Below are 27,378 nucleotides of genomic sequence, written 5' to 3'. Positions count from 1 at the left end.
ACGCTAAAATATAGAATGGTTATTCGCACAAGATACAGAGTAATACAACATAGATTCAATAGTACTTACAAAACATTCATTACTCATACCAGAATACCAAATGGCAAGGAAATGTTATTTCTTTTATTGATTACCAAAAAAATGAGTACATTCATAATTTCAAGTTCTTATATAACGGTCGCTTGGTTGGGAAAACCAAAGGACGCATCCCCTCACTTCCTAACTACCCGCCCCACAAAGCTTAATAAAGCATTACTTTATTATGTACTCCACCAGCTTGATGATATTCTAGATCAAGAATGTTGCCATAAAACTGGGTGGGATCTCAACCATGTTGAGGTCAATGATTTGTTGCAATGTGATCCTGCAATAATCAATCATCATGATATCCATCGTTGTGCGCAAGTTGATCCATATGTCCTCTATGCGATAAACATGGGTGAATGCTCTTTTGATTTTTGAATGCATTCCTTGATAGTCAAAATCGAACCTAGCTTTCAATTTCTTCAATGTGATAAGATGTTCTACCTCCATAGTTTTTGCCTTGTAGATTGAATTGATCATATACTAACCAATCACCAAGGGCTTGGCTATAGTGATACCGAATCCTGGCCTGTGTTGAGTATTTTGATACGTTTGCACCTCCATGAGTTGTCTAGCCAACTCCATCAAAATGATTTTATCACTAGCATATCTCAACAAGATATATGGTTCTCCTTTGAAATAACCAACTCTCAAATAAGTGATAGTTGGAAACTGCAAAAAGATGCAACCAACTTGATTTATCCTATTCCAAGCTTCATCTGATACTCTTCTGATTACCAACTGTTTATTAAACTAATACTGGAAATGTCCAAAAAATGCATCTTGGACTCTCCTATAGTGATATTTGCTCTGTGTCAATGTGATTTGATCATAATAGTTCCAAATAGGCGCTTGAGGCTGATCCCCTTTGGATGAAAGTCCTTAGAAGGATCCCATGGATGTGGCAATGTAAACCAAATACAAGTTCATGTGAAATGGTGTTGACATTCCCACATTAAGCAATTGTTCGCACAGTGTTGTACTTATAACCTCTCCACAAAAAATGGGTTCTTCACTATCAAAGATTTGAAAGATGAACTTGTACATCCATGGCTCAAAGTCACTAGATTCCTTGAGGGCACATAATCTATTAAGGAGAGTAATCAAATGTTTAGATTCCGGCTTGAATTCTGATCTGTGAATTGTCTTGGGCCATCCTAAAAAGTTATTTCTTCTAACACCCAACCAATATGCATTCATATACCTTTGATAATCTATCTTCTTCTCATTCCATAACTCTAGAGACGTCTCCTTTGACAGGTCTACACGCTCTACGCTCTACGGAACTCAAAGGATCTGTTCAATAACTTTTGGGTCTAGATTGATGATAGCCTTACCATCTGCATCCTTGATTGTTTTGGTCGTGAAACTGAAATGTCAAGCACATCCTAAGACAAATTCTGGTTCTAGGGCAGCCATAGGGAAAGTAGACATCAAATGAATGTTACTTCTCTTGATGCATCTCATCTCTCTATTGGAAGGAGCTTCGACCCTTTTTAGGAAATCAGCCATGTCAATGTGTCCAATCTCTATGTCAGATACTTGATCCAGAGGACATGAGATGTAGTTGCACGAGCGAAACATTTTGTCATACTAGTGCTTCTTCTTTCTTTTGGAATTCGTAGATGTGGGCATATCTTGTGTTGCAACATGAAAATTCCAAAGGGTGAATACATCATTGCAAGGTATTGAGTCCACGAAGATGTTAATTTTGATTGGTAAATACGTTCAGAGTGTTGATTAGATACTCATGGAACATATGCAATAGCTTGGATAGGAAATGAAAAGCATATGCAGAGGGCCAAAATGGGTTTTAGGAAGACAGAACACACGTGGGTAAGGATGGGTCTCATGTAAATGCTTCAAGAATGTAAGCTAGACGCATGCGGATACGTGCAAATAATGACTTTGTAGTTAAAGAGTGACCTTTTATCAAAATCGGGTTCTGTAGATGTAATTACTTGTAAAGTGATTTACATGTAATTATGTTTTAAGAAAACATGTAATTAGGTTCGGAGGATGTAATTACATGTAAGTGGTACGGAGGATGGAAATGCATGTAAATGAAAATAGATGTAATTGTATATATTGGAAAATGGATGAGATATGCTTTGACATGTGTTGGTAAAAAGATGCAATGTACTTGCATAAAGAGGTGAAACGTGAAATGGTGTGAAATGCTCTCGCATTCTTGGGAAAGAATCCTTAGCCTTTTCAAAAAGAGGAAAAAAACTGAAAGAAAACAAGAATATGCACAAATCAAAAACATATCTTTGGTTTTTACTCAAACATCACAAAATATCAAGTTGCTCTCCTATATGCAATTTCAAAATTGGAATTTGTAGAAATCCCAAGCATTTGAAAATAGAAGCTTTAATTTATTTAAAGGAAATTTGCAAAATACATGGCATATCTTTGAACAAGTGTACAATGATAAGACAAAACATGCAACAAAATAGTAAAGGTTTAAAAACTTCAACTACTTGAAGATCAAAGAGCCAAATGTGGAAGATTGATAGGTTTGAATGATTGACTTTCCTCCAAATTCGAATTTCCAAGCAACTCCTTGACCTTTTTAATGCTTTGCAACTGATGGCTTTGTATGAGGTGTTTTTGGATGTAAATGCCCAAAAATGTGATCTCAAAACTTCAACATGTCAAACATTTTCAAATAACTCATGCATTTGGACGTTTTTGAGCAAAAATGTGGTCTGCAAAGACAATAGCATGAATTGTTTTTTGCACGGGAAGGATAAAACATGATACCAAAAGACAATAGCATACAGCAAAACTCAAAAATACCTCCTATTGATCCAAAATAGTGAGCTCGAAGCATCATTTCTAGGTGTTTTTGGGAAAAAAATGTGCCCTTGATTTGCTTTGAAATGAATCAATTTGGCAAGAAATATTAATGCCAAAGGCATGAATATGCATAGAAATGTAATAACACCCTTGTTTAGATATGTTTCATAGCTTGGAATGAGGAAATCTGAGCATTCTCATAAAAAACGTGCCCTTAGATTGCATGTACATGGGCATTTTTGGGCCTTGGAGGGAAAAGGTGGTCTCCAAAGACAAATGCATATGATGATATGCTAAATTGCACTCTATTGGAGCCTTAACATGTTTTAAAATGGACGCATTCTTGGGAAAGAAGGGAAATCACATTCTCCATGTGTTATTGCATGTTTTAAAATGTACACACACAACAAACAATGCAATTTTGGCCTTGGAAGGCAAAATCATGGACTCTCAATGCATTTACATGTTTGAAAAAGTCAAATGGCACTCTCCCAAGGGCTTTACATGAAACACTTGACATGTAAAAGACCATGTTCATGCAAATCTCTTGGAGGTATATTACATGTTTTTAAAACTTGTTTAAAGTGTTTAAAATGTTTTTCTAGTGCAAATCGCACTCTCTCAAGGCAATTACATGTAAATATGTGAATGGGTTGAAAGTTGATTTTGCACAACTTAAGTGATCAATTAAGCACATGTTTAATTAATTTTTGAGAAAATATCACTTAATTGGTCAAACCTAATATTTAACACTAATAGTTAATATATCATGTGCAAATATTATTTAGAAAGCAATATTTAAATTAGATGTTTTAAAATAAAACATAAAGTTAACTAAAAAAATAAATCAAACTATATGGTCAATAAAGTCACTGAAGTGAAAAGTTAAAAAGCAACTAAACATGGAAATATAACATAGAGTGTTCTATAGTCACTTAAGTGATAAATCTAAGTGACAAAGTAACTTAAAAACATAATATAAAGTGAATTTATGTTATATTTTTCAAAAAGTGAATGTCAACATTAAAACATAACATAATATTTTAAATATGCAATTGCATTTGGAGAGTCCACCTTTTGGGCACTTAAATGATCATATCTTTTGACTCCCAGGTTCGATTGAACCCTAAGATAACAAAGGGTTTGAACAAAACAAAAAGACAAAAAGAAAACAAACACACACTCAAAAATGCAAAAAAATACGTTGAAGGATTTAAAAATCAAGCATAGGCTTATTAAAATGAAAAAAAAAAGGACTTGAAGAAATTCTTCAGTAAAAGGATTTATTATACTAATTGGGGTCAATTGATTGATCAATGTCAGCCAATTAAACAATGAACTAACTCAGAGAAATGTGAAATTAAGTTGAAAAAGTTTCGTACTGTTACCTACATTTTGTACCCACAAAATGTAGGACAACATAAACAACACCACAATGCATAATACCTAAATTTGTTGTGTGTGATCTCAGTTAAGGGAGTCGAAATAAAACCCTCTAGATGATGTACTGACACAAATACCCTTTTAAAGGTACAAAGGAATGCCCATGTATTCAGGTACATAACCTAGAGTTTACTACTCAAAATAAAAAAGGTCAACAACCCAAGATGGATTGTAATCCACTTGTGGACAACAATTCACCGAATTATGAATTGATTGATAGCATCTCTAATATGTCAATACGACTTCAATAAAGTGTAACAACTCTTTGTCTCAATAACAAATTTCATGCATATCTCTTCATTTAATCTGTGATACAACATGTTCACATCTTCTTAGCTATCCATACTCGCACACTCTCTTATTTACACAAATAATCTCATTTTTATATACATTACATGAACCTTGTAAACATAAACAAGGTTAGCCTCAACCATAACCTTAATTAACAAATTACCTTACATTATCAAAGCAATCCAAGACATGTCAGTAAAGACATAGCTAGGACCCAAATAATCAATCTAATCCACAAATCATGCCACGATCCATCACACCATGTTATCTCACCAAGTTGGTCAAGAACTCAGAGAAATAACAACACTTCTCAAGAAATCTTTTGAGTCCGATCATGTAATCCAATGCGATTCAAACTAGAATAAGACATGATCTAGGAACATCAACAAGTAACTTGAAATACCACATTGTTATATGCCAAATGTGGCAACAGTCACATGCCAGGTATAAAGAAATTATACGCCAGGAATAGAATTAGTTACATGCCAAGTATGGAAGTATTCATATGCCAAACCTAGAGAGGTTCACATGTTAAGTATGCAAATTATAAAGAACTATATGCCAATGCAAGCAGAGTACTAAACTAATAACTAGAACATATGAATTACACAACAATGGCAAAATATCACTATATTGATTGTACCAAAGGATTACATTTCTAGTATTACCAATGTTTCCAATATTACTATACCATTCCAATTCCCAATAATCCCAGAGAACCAACCGTCGTGATACTTTGGTACATGTGATTTCATAACGAATCTACCACATACCTTAATTACTTTATTACTAGCCTAGATTAATCCCCTCGATCGCCACACCCCACACCCCCCCACCAAAAAGAAAAAAGAAAAAAAGAAATAGTCGTCTTCCAGACAACCAAAACAAAATAGCTAGAATAGTGGGCTATTGAGATGGAAGAGAAGACATCCCTGGACTGGTAGATGTTATCACTTGTGTAAGCTCTTGTCTTAGGAGCTTCATATCCCATTTGACTGTTAAATATTTGGTTCATACTGTCTGCAGAAGTCTCAATGTATCCATCCTACCCTTCTCTACCGAGGCCAACTTCTCGACATGCATGGCTTTCTCTTGTTCTAGCTCAGCTTCTATCTTTTCCACCCTTTCCCCCAAGATAACCCATTCTCTTTCTATCTTAGCCACTTCCCAAGTTACCTTCTGAAGTTCTACAAAAGTGGTCCTAAAAGTTTCCTTCATTTGCGAGAGGATAGTCATCATGGCTAGTTGTGAGGTGGATGCCTGTATGGTCTGTAGGGCTCTCCATTTATGTATTTGTTCTTCCATTTCCTCATTGGGCCATCCCTACTTTGTGAAAATCCCCTTAAACTCCTCATGAAAACCTTCCTTCATGAAGTGCAATAGGGACTCTGCTATAGAGACCATTGCTTAGATATCAGCTGCCTTGGCTCTCTCCTTATTTGATGTGCGACACGGATCAATTCCGCCAAGAATTTTTATGTACTCCTCAAAAGGTGTTGAGCCTTCTGTATTTTCAGCAGCTCTACCTTCTCCCACGTGCCGACTCTCACCATCCATCCCAACAGGTTCCAACTACAGATCCATGTCCTTGTGTTCTCCCATCAAGATTAGAGAGGGTACTCTCATTAAGGTTGGGGAGGGTGGTGGTATATCCTCAACTCCCATTTAGAATTTGGCAATTAGGTTGTCTGCCTCTTTGTTTGCATTCATCCCAACATCCTTGTCAGTGTCCTTGCTAGTGTCATGTCCCTTCTTTGTATCCTAAATAACCATAACCATTGAAGTTATGATCTGTGATGGTGTGGGAGTGGGAATTGTTTGAGTAGGAGGTACTCTTTTAGGTGTGGTCACTAGTGTAATAGGCTGTGTAGTCTCTATTCCGTATGAGGTAGTGATGCATATAGTGTGGGCAACATTCTTCGTGGTCTTGATATCCCCTCCCTTAGTATGTGGGAACTATTCCACAAAAACTAAGTGGGCTATTGCTGACATATAAGGTGTAAAGGCTATCCTCTTTTCTCCCCAATCTAGGAGGATTGGCCTATTGCTAGCCCCTTCCTCGCCTACTGTGGATTCCTCACCTATCTTGGCAACAGTACTGACTGTGCTAGGTGCTCCCATGTTTGTGCCAATTGTGCTCATCACTTTGCACTCGTGTCATTCGTACAGTCTCCACTATTGATACTCGTACTCGTACAAATGAGCTACGAACAAGAGTTGTCCACTCTAGTACAGGTGACTACGATAAGTGTGCTCTTTGCTACTATACAAGTGTTATTCATTTCCATACAAGTGACTTCCATATGTGCGCCCTTTGTCATACAAGGAATGTATTTTGTCATACGGCTGAGTTTCATATCCCTATGCTATCATATGGGTGACTTTTGTATGATTGCTCATACAATTGGCTCCTATTTCAATGGCTACATAAACAACTCCGCCTCAGAACCCACTAGTATCTTTGCATTGATAATTGTAAACATTAAATGACATCTGTCACTAAAGAAAAAGAGCTTCCTAGCATCAAAATCATGAACTATTCTAGCTAAAGAACACATCTCTGTCTTAATCTCAACACTAGGTTAGCAACATAAAATATTGCATAACCAATCCAAAAACTGCAACCATCTCCAAAATAACCAGAAAACCAATCTTTGATAAAAAAACAACTCACTCAGATCATAACTTGAACCTCTCTAAATTGACATAGATCAACTATAGAAAACCCTCTAATCATCTATAACTAGACAACATTTGATTCTCAATACCAAAAATTTTTGATCCAATCTCTCAATTGATTAAACTAAGAACATTGTTTGCAATAAAGAAATATGCAATGTTACGCCAGTACTAGAGTATGTCGGGACGAGTTTCCGGGATGGGGGGAAAATGGATCTCATTTTTGGGACAGCGGGGGGACGGCTAGGGGATGGCGACAAGGGGAGGACGGAACAGGGAGGGGTGTTGTATAGTATATATACAGAGAGAACTTAAAATGCTTGTTATGAAATGAAGTTTCTATTGAACATACCAAATTAAAATACTTGAACATAGAAAAATTGCAAAATGAACTAAAACCATTGAACATTCAACATATCAACATATTACATACCAAATAATAACAATCAAAATTCAAAATTCAATTAGAAATCCAAGTACCCATTCTAGCGGCAACATGGAGGAGGTGGGGGTACGTGGGTACACAAGTACCCGGTGTGGGGACGTCTCAGGGACAGGTACTTCGAGATTTGGGAGGAGGGTGCTAGTCCTCATGTTACACTGGAAATATGTTATCAATGTCAACACATATAATTTAGCAATCCCAACAATCTCCCGCAAAAATCCCAACAATTTGCCCCTTTGGCACTGATGGAAACATATGATGTGAAAAACTAAATCAATGCACAAAGAAACAATCCCAACAATAATTTTGTCAGAGTTCCTTTAACAAATTATCTCCATTAGAAAACAACTTCTCTCCCTTAGATCACATAGTTTTTCACATAGCAACCTCTCCCCCTTGGACATCAATGACAAAGGTACATGAATGTAAATCATTACGGCCAAAATCAATTGAAAAAGTCACAAGAACTGAAAATCATACTTCACAATACTAACAACTTATGAGTAGTAGCCACAAAAAACACTAATCTAGAATAAAGATAATTCTGTGAGGATCATTGGGCTGATGTAAATCCATGCATAAATCAGCTCTGATCAAGAAAGGTCATCACCCCAAGCTTACCTTGTGTAATGTCCCCGTCATAAAATAAATAAAATATAAAGACTTTGTATGAGGAACTGATTGATTTAGTATATCTCAAGGCCCATTTCTAATTTTAACTTATTTCTAGGTTTTTTTCATGTCATGTGTTGACACTTTGTTTCTCTCTCGAGAGTTTTCCTTTGACAAGGTAAAGATGACCATCATGTTTGATTTTTGTAGGTATGTGACTTGATATTTTAATAGTCATTGCGAATTCCAGTTGGAGTTCTTTTCTCTTCGCCATTTCAAAAGTGAAAGACCTTCCCCATTTGGTTATCATGATCTCAGTGGGATTCAATCCTCACCCTATTCTGCATTGCTTGTTTAGGTTTTTCGAAGTTGGCAAATTTGAAGCAATATCATTATCTACATCTGAAGAACTATTTGGCCTAATATTGATCTGTATGCTTCTTGGGGCAATATTCATCCTGTACACTTAGCAACACTAAATTCCTCCTGTCCTTTAGCATACCCTCTGACAAAACCATCTAACAATAGGGACCGTACGATATGCATTTTTTATGCTACCTTGCAGTGGCCAACATTACTACGAACATGGTGTGTACGAAATATGCAGGTGTGTATGGTGCAAGTAAGAGTATGGTGGTGTACAATTTGAGGAGGGAAAGATTCAGCATACATTACTGTAGGTGGTATGTGTGCCAAAACCAATCTAAAATAATTAAATGCAGTTGCTTAGAAAGGAAACCAACAATTGATGCCACAAGAATTATGTAATTATCGCCACATAGAAGGATTGATTCTCAAAGAAAGAAGGCATCAAATTTGTCAGACTCGAGAAAACTACATTCAAGCATAATAGGGTAGACCTAAAATCCTACCGAAATTGCAACAAACCAAATAGCAAATGTTTTTCATTTTTGAAATAGTGACAAACTAAACTCCAAATGGCATTTACATTAAGGAATAAAAAATCGCGTGCATACCAAAGACATCCAACATGACAGACAAATATACCTAGTCAAAGGAAAACTCCCAAAGGAGAAACAATGCATCGACATACAACATGGTAAAAACCTTTGAAAAATAAAACTGGGCCCCGAAATATACTAAATCAATCGGGTCCCTAAAACAGAAATTATATTTTATATTTATATTATGAAGGGGATATTACAAAAAAACCACAAAACCTACTTGGATCTACTGCAAATCCAACCACAAAACAAAATTCTCTTCAAAAAATTGCAAGTACCAATTCACTAGAGACATCAATCCGCACAACTAAGCACCAACTTAGCAAGAGATGCCAATCTCCTCTTTAAAAGGCAACAACCTCTAGACAAAGACGATGTTTGCCCTTTTGAATATTGTTTCTTCAATGGTGGTCAATCATTTAAATCTGCTGCATAAATTCTGCTTGTCAATGATTTAATGTTTTTCCTTACATAAATCACATTTTTTTACTCTTCCCCATCTCATCTTTTATACCACTTCATGTCTCTTCATGAAAAGGGGAAATTCTCCCTAGTGAAGTCATCCCCTTCCATAGAGGTAGCCCAAGTAATATAAAATGGGATGACTTGACCCAAAAAATGGGTGCTAAAAATTGAGATTCCTCGAGCACCAAGACACATAGGTCAACCATTAAAAATTAAATCGTAATAATGGCATCAAATCATTCCATTGGTCGATAAGTCAATCGATTCTTCTTCTTCTTTTACTTTAATGAGACATCATCTTAACATTAATTCTCCTTTGATATCAATGTTAAAATTTCCAACAATAAATGCATGAGAAATACATATTAGATGCGAAGTGCACAAATGCGCACATACACCAATGAAGTACTTATAAAGAATTCTATAAAACTGCTAATATTATATAATTATATTCATATATACTTGCTCTACTGAAATCCAAATGGTCCATGACTATTATGAACTCAAAATATATAACAAATACATCATAAAGATGTTAAATCTACAATTATGAAGATTCATATATTTTTAAGTGTACCCTAGACATGCATCCTTGGAGGTATAGTTACATGACTTGGACTTGGCAAGCTGGTCTAGGCTCGTAGTTAGACTCAATAAGGACTCGACAATTTGAAAAGCACAAGAAATTCATTTTTTTTAAGGATTCAAAACTTTTTTCATGCATCATTTACTCAATTAACATCAAAGACACAATAATGGAGATAAATAGAAGCTACTTTGCACACGTACACAAATTTACATTGATCATATAAGTATAAATGTGAATTTCTGAAAGAAATAAGTTAAACTAAAAATATATAGAAGATATAGGTTCTTTATTATCATCATGTTGAGTATTGTGCTCATGTTGTAGATTGTTGGTGGTATCTCCCTTGAAGCAGACTACAAGATTGCTCCCTCAAAGTAACGTATTATTATCAAGTGTTTACATCATATTTCATACTATATTCTTATACCATACAGGTTATTTCATAAAAAATTCACTTAGATTTTTTGTTCTAAGTAGATAAGAAAGGCCATTCTGATTTTTTTAGAATTATATCAAGTTTATAATTGCTCAAATGTCATCATCTTTTAACTTTGTCAAATGACTGGCTAAACAAACATTTTTTTAATCTTTCACAAAACTTCAAATTGTTCTTTTATTTTTCACAAGATGTCCAATTCTTTAAAAGGATAGAATTTTATTTGTTGCAATATTTTCAAATTTGATATTGTTGTTTTAAATTTTTAATACCTGATTCTTGAACTTTTTGATACAATTGGTGATATGACAATTTTTTTACTGAAATCCTATCTATAATCTGTTTTATAGACAATTTGTTATGTTTTATACTTGTTACATGCAACAAATTTTTTTATCACTCCAAGTTGGTTGCCTTATTGGGAATTACCATTACAAATTTTTAGAACTTGCTATTGCAATATGATCGTATAAGCCAAAAAATCATTAAAAACAATTTTAAAATGTTTACATTTTACTTTATGGCTCAATTGATCATGATAGAAACCTGTCCACGCGACTTGCCGAGTCAAGAGAGTCCATGGACTTTGTGTAATGTCCTCTATTGGGTGGATATTTTGCAATTGATAGTTTTGCGTAAAATCCAATCGCAAAATAGGTAGACCAGCCACAATGTGTGAGACAAAGTCTCTCCTACCTTAAAGGGAAGGCTCCCCCTTCTCACCATTCCTTGGATCAACTTAAGGTAAGCAAGAAGTTGAGAGATTTGAAAGGGTATTATCAATATTCTTTCCTCTTAGCTTTTAGAAAATAATCCACTTACCCGTGGAGCGAGTAATGGGCAACATGAAACCTTGAATTACACTTATATCTAGAGTTGTAAATGGTGATACCAATAAACTAACACTAACTCAAAGGCTAGCTGAATGTGTACCAGTTTAGCTCTAAGTCTGGCCTCAATCTACGCTATAAGAATAACCTTTACCATTGGGGTACAAAGACTTCCAAAAATAAAGAATTATAACTATTTTGTGAATTAAGAAAGAGATACAAGCTACAGCCAAAGCTCCTAGTCTATATATCTCTACAACCACTCCCACTCAAAGGTTTAGCTCCGATTGCTTCTTAACTCACTATGCTCTATTATTGAACACACAATAATAACATGAATAAAAAACAATAGGCACAAACTACAATCAAAGCTTCTAATTTGCTCTATTACAATCGCTTCTAGTCAAAGCTTCGAATCCAATTGCTTCTTTTATTCACTTTTCTCCCAAATTCGTATTACACAATCAAAGTTATGCTTGCACAAGTTTGGCAAAGCTTTCTTGCATACAACAAAAGATGATTTTTACAATGAGGGGGCACTCCTTTATATAAGCAAAGGAGTTGAGAAAAAGAGGGAGCAACTCAACCAACTTTGACCCGGTCAAAATAACAAGAGAAATTATTGGATTACACGTCATAAGGACATGTAAATTGTATTACATGTAATTATACATTTTGATGTAATACATCCTCTCCAACTACAAACATGAAAACTAAAGAAGGAAGAAGATGGAAGAGAATTGAGACAATCCTAAGGATTGTTCAGAAGGGCCTTGTACTTGGCGATGTTATCCCAGATTATCACAGGATCGGGAGTTCCTATATTATTGTATCACTACATTCACCTTGATAATCATGGTGTTGTGTCTTTTGATAGCCTTTGATTCTCTTTGATGAATTGTTCGTTGTCATATATGTTGATTCTCCTTTGTAGATTGGCACATTATGGAGTCTCTAACAATTTGAAGACCTTCTCAATGGTGTCTGGATGAAAACTGGGAACAACTTTCCACCAACACCTTTAACTTTTTTTTTTTGAAGCAAAGTGCTTGGCGCATTCCCACATGAACTTAGGCTCCTAAACAACCATTGGAAAAATGGAGACCAAATGAATTACTGTTTCTTTGATTCGAAGCACACTTTTTTATTGGATGTCTTCATTCTTTATAGAAATTCTGGCATAACTTGACTTGCTACAACATGAAAGTTTCAAAGGGGTTGAATTCATTATTAGAAAATATGGATTCTGGCTCCATGAGAATATCGGCAAAATGGATCTCTCAGGAACAATATATTCGGAGTATTGATTAGATACTCATGGAGCATATGCAATGAGTTGGATGTGATATGAAAAGTACATGCAGAGGGCTAAAATGGGACTTAGGAAGATGGATGGCATGTAAATGCGTATGGGAAAAGGATGAGTTCTTAGAAAGATGCCTTGAGGAATGAAGGCGAGGCACATGGGAATGTGTGCAAATGATAACTTTTGACTTTAAAAGTATGATCTTTAGTCAAAAATGAGTTCTCTGAATGTCATTACATATAAATTGATTTACATGTAATCATGACTTGATGCAATCATGCAATGAGGTTCGAAGAATGAGATTACGTGCAAATGAGGATGGAGAGTGAGATTATAAGTAAATGTAGATGGAGAATGGAATTACATGTAATTTCTCTTGGAATGTAATTGCATATGAAAGGAATGGATGCAATGTGCCTTGGGCATGTAATGATGGATATGGAATGAAATGATGCACTTGCACAAAATGATGGAAAGTGGAGTGAAGTGAAACGTGCTCCAGCTCAAGTTCTTGGGAAAGAACTTGCAACTTCTGCCAAAAGAAGAAAAATGAGAAAACAAGCAAACAAACAACAAAAACAAGTGAGTGAAGTGAAGTGAAATGTGCTCCAACTCAAGTTCTTGGGAAAGAACTTGCAACTTCTGCCAAAAGAAGAAAAATGAGAAAACAAGCAAACAAACAACAAAAACAAGCACAAAGCAAACACGTACGTTTGGTTTTAGACTCAAACATGTCAACAAGTAGGTTGTTTTCATGTGCAAATCGGAATTGGAGTTTGGGGAAAATCCGAAAGTGTGAAAATGAGAGTTTTCATCATATTTAAAGGAAAAATGCACTTTTCATGGCATACATACATACATACATACATATATGAACAAGTGTGCAACATCAAGCTAAAATATGCATCAAAATATAAAGATAAGCATGACTTAGTAAGCAAGATTGAAAATGTCCACTTACCTGGAGATCAAAGAGTGAAAATAAAAAATATTATAGACTTGAAGATCAGTTCTCCCTCCAATCTGGATTTACAAACAACTATTTGACTTCCTCACATTTGCAAATAATGAATGATTAATGAGCATTCTATGGTCAAATTTGACATGAGAATGCCAAAAACGTGGTCTCCAAAGGCAATAGCATGCATTAAAACTCAAAAACGACCTTTGTTGATCCAAAGATATGGGCTGGAAATGTCATTTTTTTGTGTTTTTAACAAAAATGTGCCCTTTTCATGCAAAAATATGGGTCATTTTTTGCAAAAAGGTGGCCAAAAAATGCATGTATTTGAGTTGATTTCTTATTTTGGATATAAAAACATCTTCCCCAAATGTATATACATGGACCCAAATGCAAAAACGTGACTCCAAAATGCAAAAAAGTGGATAAAAACCCAAATTTCTGGCCGTTTTTTGCATGAAATGAAGCATTTTTTATATCTAAAAGCAAAAACGTGGATCAAAACCTCAAAACGACTTCTATTTGAGCCAAAACGTGATCAAAATTGGCCCAAATCTGGGCGTTCTTCACCAAAGTGTGGCTAAAAAATGCAAAAATCTGAGTCATTTTTGTCTTGGATATGCAAAATCGTGACCCCCAAATGCATGTGTATGCATTAAAACTCAAAAATACCCCCCTTGTGTGATGGATTTCAAGTCATTATATGGGCAGATCTAAGCATTTTTTGATGGAACACGTGTTCATGGAGGAAGAAAACATGAAGTTTTTTGCCCTTGAATCGACAAAAACTGGTTCTATCTTTGCCAATGCATGAAATACATGCAAAACACATTCTCTAGGAGGGATTACATATTTTAAAATACATGTCTTTTTCCTTTTCCATGCCAAACACACTCTTGAGTAGTCTTTGCATATTTTAAAATATGCATTTGGTCAAAAACACACTCTTGGAGTGCTATTACACATTTTAAAAACATGAATGTGACTTGCCCATGTAAAATGCACTCTTGGGGTGCAATGACATGTTTTAAAAATATGTTATATGCCCTCAAGGTGCAAAACACATTCTTGGAGGAGCATTCATATTTTAAAACCTTGAATAAGCATAAGTCTTTTAGTGCAAAACACAGTCTCCAAAGGTGAATGCACATTTTAAAACTTGAATATGCATAAGCTCACTCTAGAAGGCTCATCGCACATTTTAAGTTTAAAGGCATTTAGATGCCTTTAGTTAAAAAATGCATTCTCTAGGAGCATTTGGATATTTTGCATGCAAATGAGTTAAAAGACATGTTTGCACAACTTAAGTGATCAATTAAGCACATGTTTAATTGATTTTTGAAGAAATGTCACTTAATTGGGTCATAAATAATATTTACACTATATAGTTTAATATATAATGTGCAAATATCATTCAAAAAGTAATATCTATTAAGATGTTTTGAATTAAAACTCAAAAACTAAATCAAACTATATAGTTAATATAGTCACTATAGTGAAAATTTTAAAAAGCAACTCAACATGAAAATATAACATTAAGTGCACTATAATCACTTAAGTGATAAATTTAAATGATAAAGTAACTTAAAAACATAACATAATTATATTTTTCAAAAAGTGAATGTCAACATTCAAATCTAACATGATTTTTTAAATCATACAGTTGCACCTCGAGAGTCCACTTTTGGGCACTAAAATGATCATATCTTTTGACTGCCAACTCCGATTGAGCTCTAGTTTAGACCAAATCAAAGGGAAAACCAAAGGAAATGATTTGAGAAAAACCAAAAGACTAAAAGCTAACAAACACACACTCAAAAATGAGAAAAAAGACATTGAAGGCTTCAAAAATCAAGTATAGGCTTAACAAACAAAAAAACGAAAAAAACTTGATGAAAGCCTTCAGTAAAAGGATTCATATATCAATTGGGGTCGATTGATTGATCAATACTAACCAATTAAATAATGAAATAAGCACAGAGAAATATGAAACTAAGTTGAAAAGTTTTGTACTATTACATACATTTTGTGGTGACAAAATGCAGGACAACATCCTCTATAGGAACTTTACTTAATTTAACCTAAGTTTCTCAATTAGGGTTTAGATTGTAATGTTCCCTGATAGGATTAATCATTAATCTTATTAGATTTAAGTTATCTGTACAAATTATTATCATCTATACCTACCTTATTACTACTTCAACTTAATGGAGTAGATGCTATCGAAGTTTCGTAGACACCAACTTCATAATGGATTCGCTCAAAGTTTACAGATCCAAGCCCTTAAGCCTTTCTTGGGACGATGCCTGCAAGGCGCTTGGGGTCATTGTTCCCTACCCTATCTCGGGACCAAGATTCATTGCTTGGACTTACACAAGCCTCTCCTAGGTAACATTGTAGCTTCCTATCTATAAGTTATTTGTAATAGGATTTAGATGGATATAAGTTTATCAATTTGTTATGAATATATTTATTTTATACAAATGTATATATAATTCTGATTTAATATTATGTAGATCAGCATTACTCATCGATACGCTAGAGCATTAACTATTGTTAAATAGTGCTTGCCAGCTTTATAACAAATTCATTTTCTTTTGATAATAATCATCTTGCTTCTTTCTATTCAATGATACAACTCCTTATTCGATCCTGGTAGAAGTGAGATCATCTCTAATAATTATCTTGTTAACTGAACAATTACAGTTGTTCGATTTAGAAGACACATCTCTCTTACTCATCCGTCTCCAAGATACCGCAATGTTTCATAGTTAATGGCTAGTTATCTTGTCTATTCAATGACATCTATTAGAAATCACTAACCAAGCATTCAATGATATTATACTCTCCTAAAGCTTTTTCTATCATAGTCAATTCTTCTAGCTATGCACTAACTTCTCAAGGAGATCATTTGATGATTTGATATCATATCCTACCCTTTAGCTTGGGTGATCGAGGAAATCCTCAATCATATCATTCTCGTTAGTAATATCATTGGGTTTGATCCAATGAATGGCCTAACCGTATCATTTCCTCATTTCAATCCCTATTACCAAGCATGTGTTCAATAATAGTTGACAATATCCAAGATAGTTCCTATTACTGACTTATGTGAGGATGTAACTACATCGTTGATATCACAATATTCCTTATCTATAAACAAACCCATATTCATTTCTATGCAAGGTAATTGCCACGCACAATGATATCTAGTCCAACTCAGTTGATGCAATTACGTGGGCTCCTTGATGCCTTCTAATCGTTGGTTCTATCTTAAGACAATGGTTTTATTAACGATATAGTTTTGTTTTATCTATCTATTGGTTGCTTGTTACCGCTCTATCTCCACATTCATAGAGATCTAATCCTTACATATGCTGATCTCATCAACTTCTTAACACCACATGATTGTGGGAGTAAATGACCTCTTCAAAAATACATGGAGTATCTTGTCCAAGTCAGTTAAGGAATCGGTATAGTAGTCCGCAATAATGTCACTTGTCAAAGCCAATAATTTTGCAATTAGCATCCCTAATTGTAGTTTCCAAATAGGAGTTTGATTATTGTATTATGGTGTATTTTAGACTTTAGAGATTAACATTGTATCTTACTAATGTTTGTGTATTCATGGCTTACTAATTAATTTATTGTGTGTTTTCTATCTCATACCTCCTTTATTCAGCTTATTCTCCATGTATGCTATAATTTATTATTGTTTCTTTGTATATTTTAATTGTATTAATATCTATTATAAATCCTTCTTTTAGAAGGGGGACATCACACTTTGTGAGTCTTGGCAGGACTTTGCAGGACTTAGTCGAGTTAGAGCACAGAGCCCACAAATCTCTAGAGCCCTGACTTATCTCGGTACTTGCAAAGTCTTATAACACTACTTGGAGGTTTATAGCAATCGTCAAAAAAGGATATTTCAGGGGTCTAGGACTGTAATGTCCCCACTATTAGGGTTATCTTGGGACAAGTAATACCTGTAATAGGATTGTTGGAATCATAACAATAAAAAATCTAATCATACTATTTTAACCTCTAATTTAACCCCAACCTTAATGACGTCTCCAGATCGGGTTTCCTAACCCTTAGTTATTCCACAGTCTTCCCTAAAGGCAACCCTTAAGATTCTTCTTGGACGGAACATCCTCTATCGAAGCCCACTCACATATGCATGCGTTGACATCATTAGCATATTTTGGCCATTATCCATTTCTCATCTAGCCATTCATACAGGGTTACTCATCTCTTGCATTGGCACGATCGCTATTCATACAAGGATCTCACTTCCTGCACATGCACTATGAGGTTCCATTTATTATTCATCTAGCCATTCATATGGGGTTTGTACTAATCACTTGCACTAGCACGTTACCCATTCATACGAAGATTGTACTAACCTCTTGCATTGGCACTATGAGATTCCATTTAGCCATTTATATAAAGACAACCTCAAGCTCTACACTTGTACGCAACCATTTATATAGAGATGATCATAGACTCTACACTAGCGCTATGTAACGTAAGTCTTAATCAATAACTTAGATCCACAAAAGAATTATATTAATGCCTTGTAATATATCAATAAAATTATAGTAACAAATTATTAAATAGAATTTCTTGAAAAATATTGTCCTTATAAATTACTACACACAGATATATATTAATACTTATTTACATATCTACCATATATCTACATAAAAGACTTAATATATTTCATAGTATTGTGAAAATAAAAGTCAATTAATAAAACACAAATACTTACCTTAATTACTTGATGCTTTACCTTTTTAGGTCTTGATCTTTAGTTATGTTTTCCAAGAGAAACTATTAGTAGACCAAAACCCTTCTTGTCTTACCTTGAAGGATCTTAGAATATGAAATCTTTCCTATTTATATGATGTTCATCTTTCTTTTTATTTGGTGATTGGGTGCTGATGTCTTACCACTTCCTACATATATTCCACATGTATGTAATTTATATTTATTTATTGTCCTTGTGCTCACGTGTATGCTTTTATGTTTTGCTTGATTATTTCCTTCATTCTTCAATGGTGGTTTGGTTGTTTAATTTTCTATCTGCTTACATTGTGCCCACAATCTCCTTTGAAATGGTCATTTTACCTTTGTTATATACTTTTTGTCTTTTTCCTTTCTTTTTTGGACCCTTGCCTTACTTTCCACATGAATGGATTTAAATAGCTTATTAACTATTCTTCCTTCCACGTCATAAATGATGCATGTATGTCTCTACTTTATTTACTATTTATATGTGCCTATTTGTGCCTTTTGGGAAATGGGTTGTAACCCATTAAATTATTTATTTTAATTTAATGTAAAGTTTGAATTACTAAATATGGGTCAATTTAAATATTATTTTATTTGTTAATAAAATCAATTGCTTATCATATCATAGATGGCATGTAATTTAATTAGTAATTATTAATTATTAGTAATTGCTTATAATAATATGTTTGTAAGAAATTATTTTATTATTTTAATTATAATATGAATATAATTGATTATGACTAATTTCTTAATTAGTTACAAAGATGCTTCTTATGTTATAATATCGATCTCACATTAGTAGTTTAGTTGGCTAATTGATTTTATTTTATATACAATTGGTGTATATGTTCATACATGAATTCTTTTGAGTAACTTATTACAATAATATGTTTGTATGTACACAAATTACATGGTATCTATAATAAGTATACATGTATAAATATTAAATACTTTCTATAACATCAGTTATGGGTTCATTATTGGGACAAGGATGGAGGAACATCACATCATTTTAGACAACACTTCTAGGGCCATGCCTTTTTAGGTATGTCACACGAAAGCATAGGTATCTTTGTACTCCCTCAACTATCCCTAGGACATTAGGTTAGATCCAATGGCCTCGAACTATTCCAGAGAGAGAGAGAGAGAGAGAGAGATTATTGACATTTTTTACTTGATAGATCATATTTATATTTATATTTTGTTTGAATGTCAATAAAGTAGTGAATGATTAGTATGGTAGGGCAATTCTCTTTTCATATGTTCTATTTTCTTATCATGTTTATTTCACAACAAGCTCCAACATCACTTGCGCGAATTTTGTTATTATTTGGAGGCATAGCAAGGATTCTACATCACATGGAGTTTAACAATTATAAGCCTCCTTTTGTTAATCACATGATAATATGCTTAAATACTTCTTGGTTTGGCACTCAAGATCTTGCCTACTTGTTTTCAACCAAAAACGAGCCTTCAAGGCACCCAAAATTAAAACTATCATAGTTTTTATTGAGAATTGAATAGAGTATTGGACTGTTGTTGTTAACTAGATTCAATGAAAAATAGAGGAAAGACGGACCAATGCCACACCATGGCTATTTTCTAGATCAACCTTCCAAAATCACCCACAAATGTATTTGTGCTACACTATTAAAATATGAATTTTTAAAATCTGATGCGTTGTGATAAATTGAAAAAAGAAAATACATTGCAAATTCAGCACATTGTTTTTTTTTTAAAGAATTAATTTTTTGTATGTTTAAGTTATTTTTTATTATATATATATAAAAATATTGAAGAAGTTGCAATTGGAGAACACATTTGGGATCTCAAATCAGATCATAGACCGCTGTACGTAAATTTGTATTGGGCAAAGGATAGGCGGATTGGAGGAAAAACCCAAGGCCCTCAATACCCCCCTTCTCAGGGCAGAATTTTGTTAACTTCAGAAAACAGTAACACTTTCAGAACTACTCTTGAGGAACTTTGTATGGGACACCCTATGTATAAACATGGTGTTAACAGTTATGATTTATCAAATTTGATTCATGAGGCTCTTTCAAAATGCAAGAGAGCAAAAAATAGAAAATTTGAAACTAATTGTTTTCCAGCCAATGCTTGGTTTGATAAGGAATGCAAGAGGGCTAGAAGAAACCTAAGGGAGTCAAATAAAACTAACCTTGACATTAAGGCCTACAAACAGATCCTAAAGAAGAAAAAAACTGATTTTATGTTCACAAGGAGAGAGGAGTTAATTTTCTTGGGCAGAAATAACCCCAAACGTTTTTGGAAAGAACTCCAACCAAGAAGAAAACAAACTGAAAATAATAATATTACTGCCACCCAATGGTTTGAATATGCTAAGAAACTTTATGAACAAGAGGGTGGAGTGGGACAGCCTCCTTTGGTCAATGATGATACAAATCTTTTCACTGTGCAAGAGATAGAGGCAGGGATTAAGAAGTTAGGTGGAGGTAAAGCAAAAGACCTTGTTGCGCTCCAAGCAGAATATTTGAAGTGGGGTATGAAAACTCTTGCACTGCACATCACTGAAATTTTCAACAAAATTTACCAAGAAGGGTTTCCGAAAGATTGGACAATCAGCCTTGCAATACCACTTTTTAAGAGTAGTGATGTTAACAATCCCTCCAACTACAGAACTATAATGATCAATCCCCTCTTTGCTAAACTTTTTGGCAGCATGATAGAAACTAGGATCAGCAAATGGGCAGAAGAAAACCATAAACGTACTAAAGGGCAAGCTGGTTTTAGGCCAAAGCACTCGACAGTGGATCACTGTGTCACTTTGAGACACATTATTGAAAAAGAATGGGAGAAAAAGGAAGAGGTATTTTGTTGCTTTGTCGACTTTAAAAAGGCTTTTGACACCGTCCCGAGAGACAAGCTCTGGTTTAGGATGGAAAAATTGGGGATTCCTATGCATCTCAGAGCTGTTGTTCATAGGATGTACGAAGAGGTGAAAGTTAAAATCAGAACTTCAGATTGCATTTCAGAATGTTTTAGGAGCGATATCGGGGTCAAACAGGGTTGCCCTTTATCTCCTACTTTGTTTGGTTTATATATTGACAAATTGGAAGAGTGGTTAAACATGCAAAAGGGTGAAGGCATTCAGCTAGGTGAATTTGTTATAAAGCTGCTCCTATATGCGGACGATCTCATTTTAATTGCCAAATCTGCCTATGGTTTGCAAGATCATCTATCTTCTCTTGAGCGCTTTTGCAGAATGGTGGGGATGCAGGTCAATATCAGCAAGACTAAGGTTATGATTTTCTCTAATAATAAAAAACAACACCAACATGAATTTTATTACAATGGAAGTGTTCTTGAAGAAGTTGCGGAGTATAAATACCTTGGCATCGATTTCAACAAAAAACTAAGCTAGTCTAGCTGCAGGTATAAAAGGATATTAGGTGGGTGGAAGGCTTTTTTACGCTCTTCAGAATAGGTGCCGTGAAGCAGAGTTGTGAGATTGGAAAACTATTCAAACTTTGTTCGGTCTTCTTGTGCTGCCAATTGTTCTTTACGGGTGTGAATTATGGGCTAGCAACACTACTATAGCACAATGGAAACAAATCGAAGGAATCCAAAAGCGCTTGATCACAAGCAAGTTTAAAATCAAAAGCACTGTTCCATATGATATCATGCTAAGTGAAATGGGGGCTGCTCCTATTGAGGCACTTGTTATGGTTCGCCTTCTAAGTTATCTAAAAAGAATCGAAAAAATGGAAGAGGATAGATGGCCTAAAGTGGTCTTTAGTGACACACTATGTCAGCGAAAAAGGACATGGATGCAACAAAACATCAAATGGATGAGTAAATGGAATATTCAATTCAATATGTGCCCCACAAATAATAAAGAAATAAAGGGCTTTGTCATGGAGAAATTCTACAAGAGAAATTGGAAAAGCAAGATCGGAAGGAAGAAATTATATTATATAAATGAGTTCAACCCCGCTTGTGATCAACTCCAAAAAGCATACATAGGAGCCAACATTTATTGGAGGGCTAAAATTCTTATTGCTCAGCTGAGAACCAACTCTCACCAACTTCGTTGTGAGACCGGACGTTGGAAGAGGCCAAAGGAGGCTTGGGAAGAAAGAATCTGCAGATTCTTCAATTCTGAGAAAGTGGAAACTGAACAGCACTTTATTTTAGAATGTGAAGCCTACAAGAGTAGTAGAGATAAATTTGTGGACACTATATGTGACAGTTCTTAGCATAACCTATTCAACGAAGAGTACATTGAGCAATTGGGTGGACTCATCATCATCCTACACGAGCAACGAACATTGTTACTTAAGTTTGCTTGAGTTGTCTTGCTGTCCCATAGGCTATTTTTAGCCTCGTGGACATTAAAATTTTATCTATCTATCTATCTATCTATCTATCTATCTATCTATCTATCTATCTATATATATGTATATGTATATGTATGTGTATATATATTTGTGTATGTATGTATGTATTTATCTGACATATTTTTTATTTGTTATTTTATTTTTATTAATAAACATTCCCCTGCTGTTCTAACTTCTAACGAATCTGGGAAAAAAATTGCTGTCCTTGAAAGTCGGAGAACCATTGACATTTTGCTTATTTTTCAGTTTCTTTAGAAACTGTTAATTTTCCCAGTTTCATGGCATATGCAATTACGTGATCTAATTAAATTTGAAAAGACAGCAGTTTTCTTATACCTTCAAAGTTTGAAAACAAACTTTGGAGCACTGTGATGTCATCAAACCAATTAGCCATGTAAGATATGAGCATCCATAGTGAAATGGTTTAAAAGGTTCCTAAATTTGTTAGACAAACCAAAGAACAAAAGATAATGTCAAATAAATTGAAGAATCATGCAATGAAACATTCTCACAACTCATTACTGGGAATGTATTCTTACCAAATTCCAGTATAATAAATTAATAAATAAGCATGGCATGGAGATTAACATTTACCAGTTGAAGAAGATTTCGCAGAATCTTTGTTGAGCAACTGGCCAAACAAAGATCGACAAGCTTGGCTGTTTCTTGAATGATCTGTTTCTACCACCTTCCCAAACATAATTTCATCCTTGCCAGTAGAACAAGTTTCTTGCATTTTAGTAGAATTCTGCAGTAAAAAGCGAATATCTTGTGAAGCACTTGAAATGCCTCTATTTGTATCCGTAAAATTTGTGGCACCAATGTTTAACACAACCACCGAAAAAGAATGCCCCCTAAGAGCACGAGATACAAGGCTCATCCCTGTTTGGACCAAAATTTGCTTTCGTCTATCCATGGGACATTTGGATGATAGCATCTCGGCAGGCATTTGAGTTGATGCACTTGTAAAACTCCTTCAGTAATAGACAGCATAAGAAAAAATATATATCAGAGCATTCTTCCAATAATCAGAAACTTGATTACTTGCAATGCTCTAAAGCAGAGGCAGAAGCAAAGAGTATGTAAAATGTAGCGCGTTGGCATTTTGAACAATTTACATACCTAATAACAAAATACACTAAGTGTATTTAAAGCTTAGTTTTTATTTTAATATTAACATCTTGAATATCACCAAACATAAGTAATGGTAAAAACCTTTTGGCAAATTAAAAGCTATAAATGATTGCCAGCCTCTAGACAATTCAATTCACTTACCCACTGCCCTTTTGCCTCCATTTGATTGTAAACACCCGTGGTGCCCGCCCAGTTTCAATTCTATCTTCATCTAGCCTAGCCATGAAGTCCGATGCCAATGATGATACTATACACTACAAAATCCAAAAACCTTTCAGTAGTTACAATAATGCACAAGCCCAAGTGGTAAGTGTAGAATCTAAGATATGCTATATATATTGTAAACCTTCTTTTTTTTTTGTTTCTGATAAACATTCCAATTATATTGTATCAACAAAAAATGCACAGAAGTGCAAAATGACCAATTAAAAGAACGTTGGAGTATAATTAATACCAAGAGAATCAATAACACATCCTAAGTTACTAATGATAAATGTAAAATACATACTCAATTAGAGTCAATCAGTTACAATATGTAGATAATAATGATTAATCTATGTGGGAAGAGGAGAAAAAGTGAACTGATTCGCACAAGATTGAAATTTCAAGTCTTCATCAATGCTAACATGAAAGCAAAAATTAAATTGTTTGCACTGAAATCACTCCAAATAGCATTTACAATTACTTCTCTATGTAGCTTCTGAATCTCATAAAAGCATCCACAATCAATCCTATTGGCTTAGCATTTACAATTACTCCTCTATATCTGGACAGGCACCTGGACTCATGGTCTACACAGTGGCTTACTCATTTGTCAGTTGGCTTAGTGGACTGATTTGTATTGAGTGCATCGATATTGCTTATCATTAATAAAGTCACTTTAATAACGATAAAGTCATTGTAAAGTTGTAATATATAGCATTTAATAAATGAGGTCAATTGACTTTTAAAACTGCATTAAATGAATGTTATAATGTGGGGGCCTATTTGTTATTGTCCTAAGTCAGGCGAGCCATAAAAAGAAAATATATTTAATGTTTTTTTAGGAAGAAAACACAAAAGTTGGATTTGGCGTCAAGTATATAAAGGCCTCATTAAAAGAATCGATCATATGATGCAAATGCTTCTGTCTTTGTTTTCGACCTGAGCTCTTGGGAATTGGTGCAATTTCCATCAGGGTTTCTGCACGTTGGAGAAGGTTGATTCTTCAGAGTTTACAAGCATCTAAGGTGCTGAAAGAAGCACTGATATTTGCTAATTGGAGCGACTCAATTCAGGGTTATTATTTGTGTAAAACAACGAAGGGAATTTCATTGATTTTCAGCAATAAAAGGGTTTGAAATTGATTGATGGCAAATAAAAACATAGCATTCTGATTTATGTTGAGATGCTATTGAGGCTGCCACACTTAGCAATCCAAGCTGTGTGAACCTTAGTGATTTAAGCCTAGCTTCCAGGTTGGCAGGTGTGGAGGTTTTGAGCAGAGTTTGGGCCTTAGACTTAGGCACCTAAAGGTCTTTGTGCATTATGTTAAGGCTGCAATACAATTGGGTTAATTACGCAAAGATGCATCCATATTCCAGGTTCCACAATGTTATTAATTCCTTCTTTGTTTTAAATAATGGAGATCACATGGAAAGATCATAACCTATATTGAGTAAATTAGAATTTATTTGCATTGAATCACAACAGTTAGTTTGATTTTCATGTATTGATTTTATATGTTGAAAAAAACACAAAAAAACATTAAACTTTAAAACACACGAAATTGCAAAACCATCATCTAGGAGTGTCAGTGAACAGAGGTAGAACCAACACGGTTCTTACTATCAGGGATTCAACGGAATATTAATTTCTTACAAAATCTTATAGGTCTAAAGATGAGTGAAGGTGCGGAATGGCTTAAAAACTTAAAAAGGAAGGGCTTGATAGCAAGGAGGGAGAAGACTTAGGACTAAACATCCCTAAAGAATATGCGTCAGGAGAGGCCATGGAACTCCCTGGCTTGAGCCAAGGCAACACAGGTTAGTGGACTCACCAAGGACACATGGATGGTCCCTGCTAACTATTGATTCTCCCTTGTTTGTTTCATCAACTTTCAAGTTTTTCTATGTACAAAAATCACAATTGTAATATTGCATGTGATATAATTATAGATTGGTCATTATGGTGGCCTCTAAATGTAGATAATTGGGGATTTTGATCAAGAATTTTTGGCTCTCGCATTTGTCTCAAAGCCCAACAATCCAAGGTTAATAGCATATAGATGTATATAGGGGAATGCTTAAGAGATTAACAGTATAATATCTAAACCACTGGTTTTGACATAGCAGTTTGAGTCCTTGAGCTCTACTCGGACACCAAATGATCTCATGTAATAGTTTATAACTATTAATAAAAAATTCTCACAGCACTCACACAACTCACTGCGTAAAAAATATAAAATTATAACTTTTAAAATTAATAATGAAGTGACTTTATAATCACGTGAATTAAAAAAAAGGTGCCCATGTTGAGGATTGTCTTATTAAATAATTAAGGGCTTTAAAAAAGTTTTAAATAAATCTGCAAACCCTAAGATGCATGTGTGTTTAGTGTAATGTCCCGATCGGACACAACTACATATGACCACACTGTTTATACTCTCATTGTGTAACTTCCATATGGCATTCAGCTTCTTTATACGATAAAAAATTATATGCCCTTGTCTACTCCCTACGACCACTTACAACAAACTATTGTTGGCACCACTTCTAGCCCAAGCTGCACCCTTCTAGTCCATACGACACTCTTCTAGTCTGTACGGTAGAATGATAGGGCCATATGACACTAGGCCTACAAACAACACAAACCCAACACTGCGTATGTGTAGGCCTTAAGTGTGATATTTGTACAACAAATTTATAGTCTCTATCTTCAAACAGATACTGTGCAATATGGTATCTCACTAGGTAATTATGTGTATGGTAACTTGGCCTTTGTATGGAAAACTGTATAGCTGGGTTAGGTCCTATGATAGTCAAACCATTGTATAGTGGAACTATGTTGTCCTATGAGCGTAAATATGACTATTTGGTCACTTCCCTACCTTTCGTACAATCAAGATTTCGTACGACCTTAATGGCCATCCTTTTGCATGGATTATATCGCCATCAATTCACCT

At 34.6% G+C, this 27,378-nt stretch overlaps 1 protein-coding gene across 7 annotated transcripts in view; it reads right to left on the bottom strand.

Moving 5' to 3' along the window:
- Window positions 1-27,378, bottom strand: part of LOC149543414 (uncharacterized) — a 198,315-nt gene that overhangs the window by 10,826 nt on the left and 160,111 nt on the right. For all 7 annotated transcript variants that reach the window (XM_089798205.1, XM_089798204.1, XM_089798201.1 and 4 more), the window contains 2 exons: window positions 24,357-24,469; window positions 23,676-24,055 (listed from right to left, as the gene is read on the bottom strand). In XM_089798205.1, coding sequence (XP_089654331.1) covers window positions 23,676-24,055; window positions 24,357-24,469 — 493 coding nt within the window. The remainder of the gene's footprint in view (window positions 1-23,675; window positions 24,056-24,356; window positions 24,470-27,378) is intronic.

Source organism: Cupressus sempervirens, chromosome 8 (assembly GCF_028749045.1).
Source record: "Cupressus sempervirens isolate cs-2001-9-10 chromosome 8, ASM2874904v1, whole genome shotgun sequence".
Classification (NCBI taxonomy): domain Eukaryota; kingdom Viridiplantae; phylum Streptophyta; class Pinopsida; order Cupressales; family Cupressaceae; genus Cupressus; species Cupressus sempervirens.
This window is presented reverse-complemented; position numbering and strand designations above follow the sequence as displayed.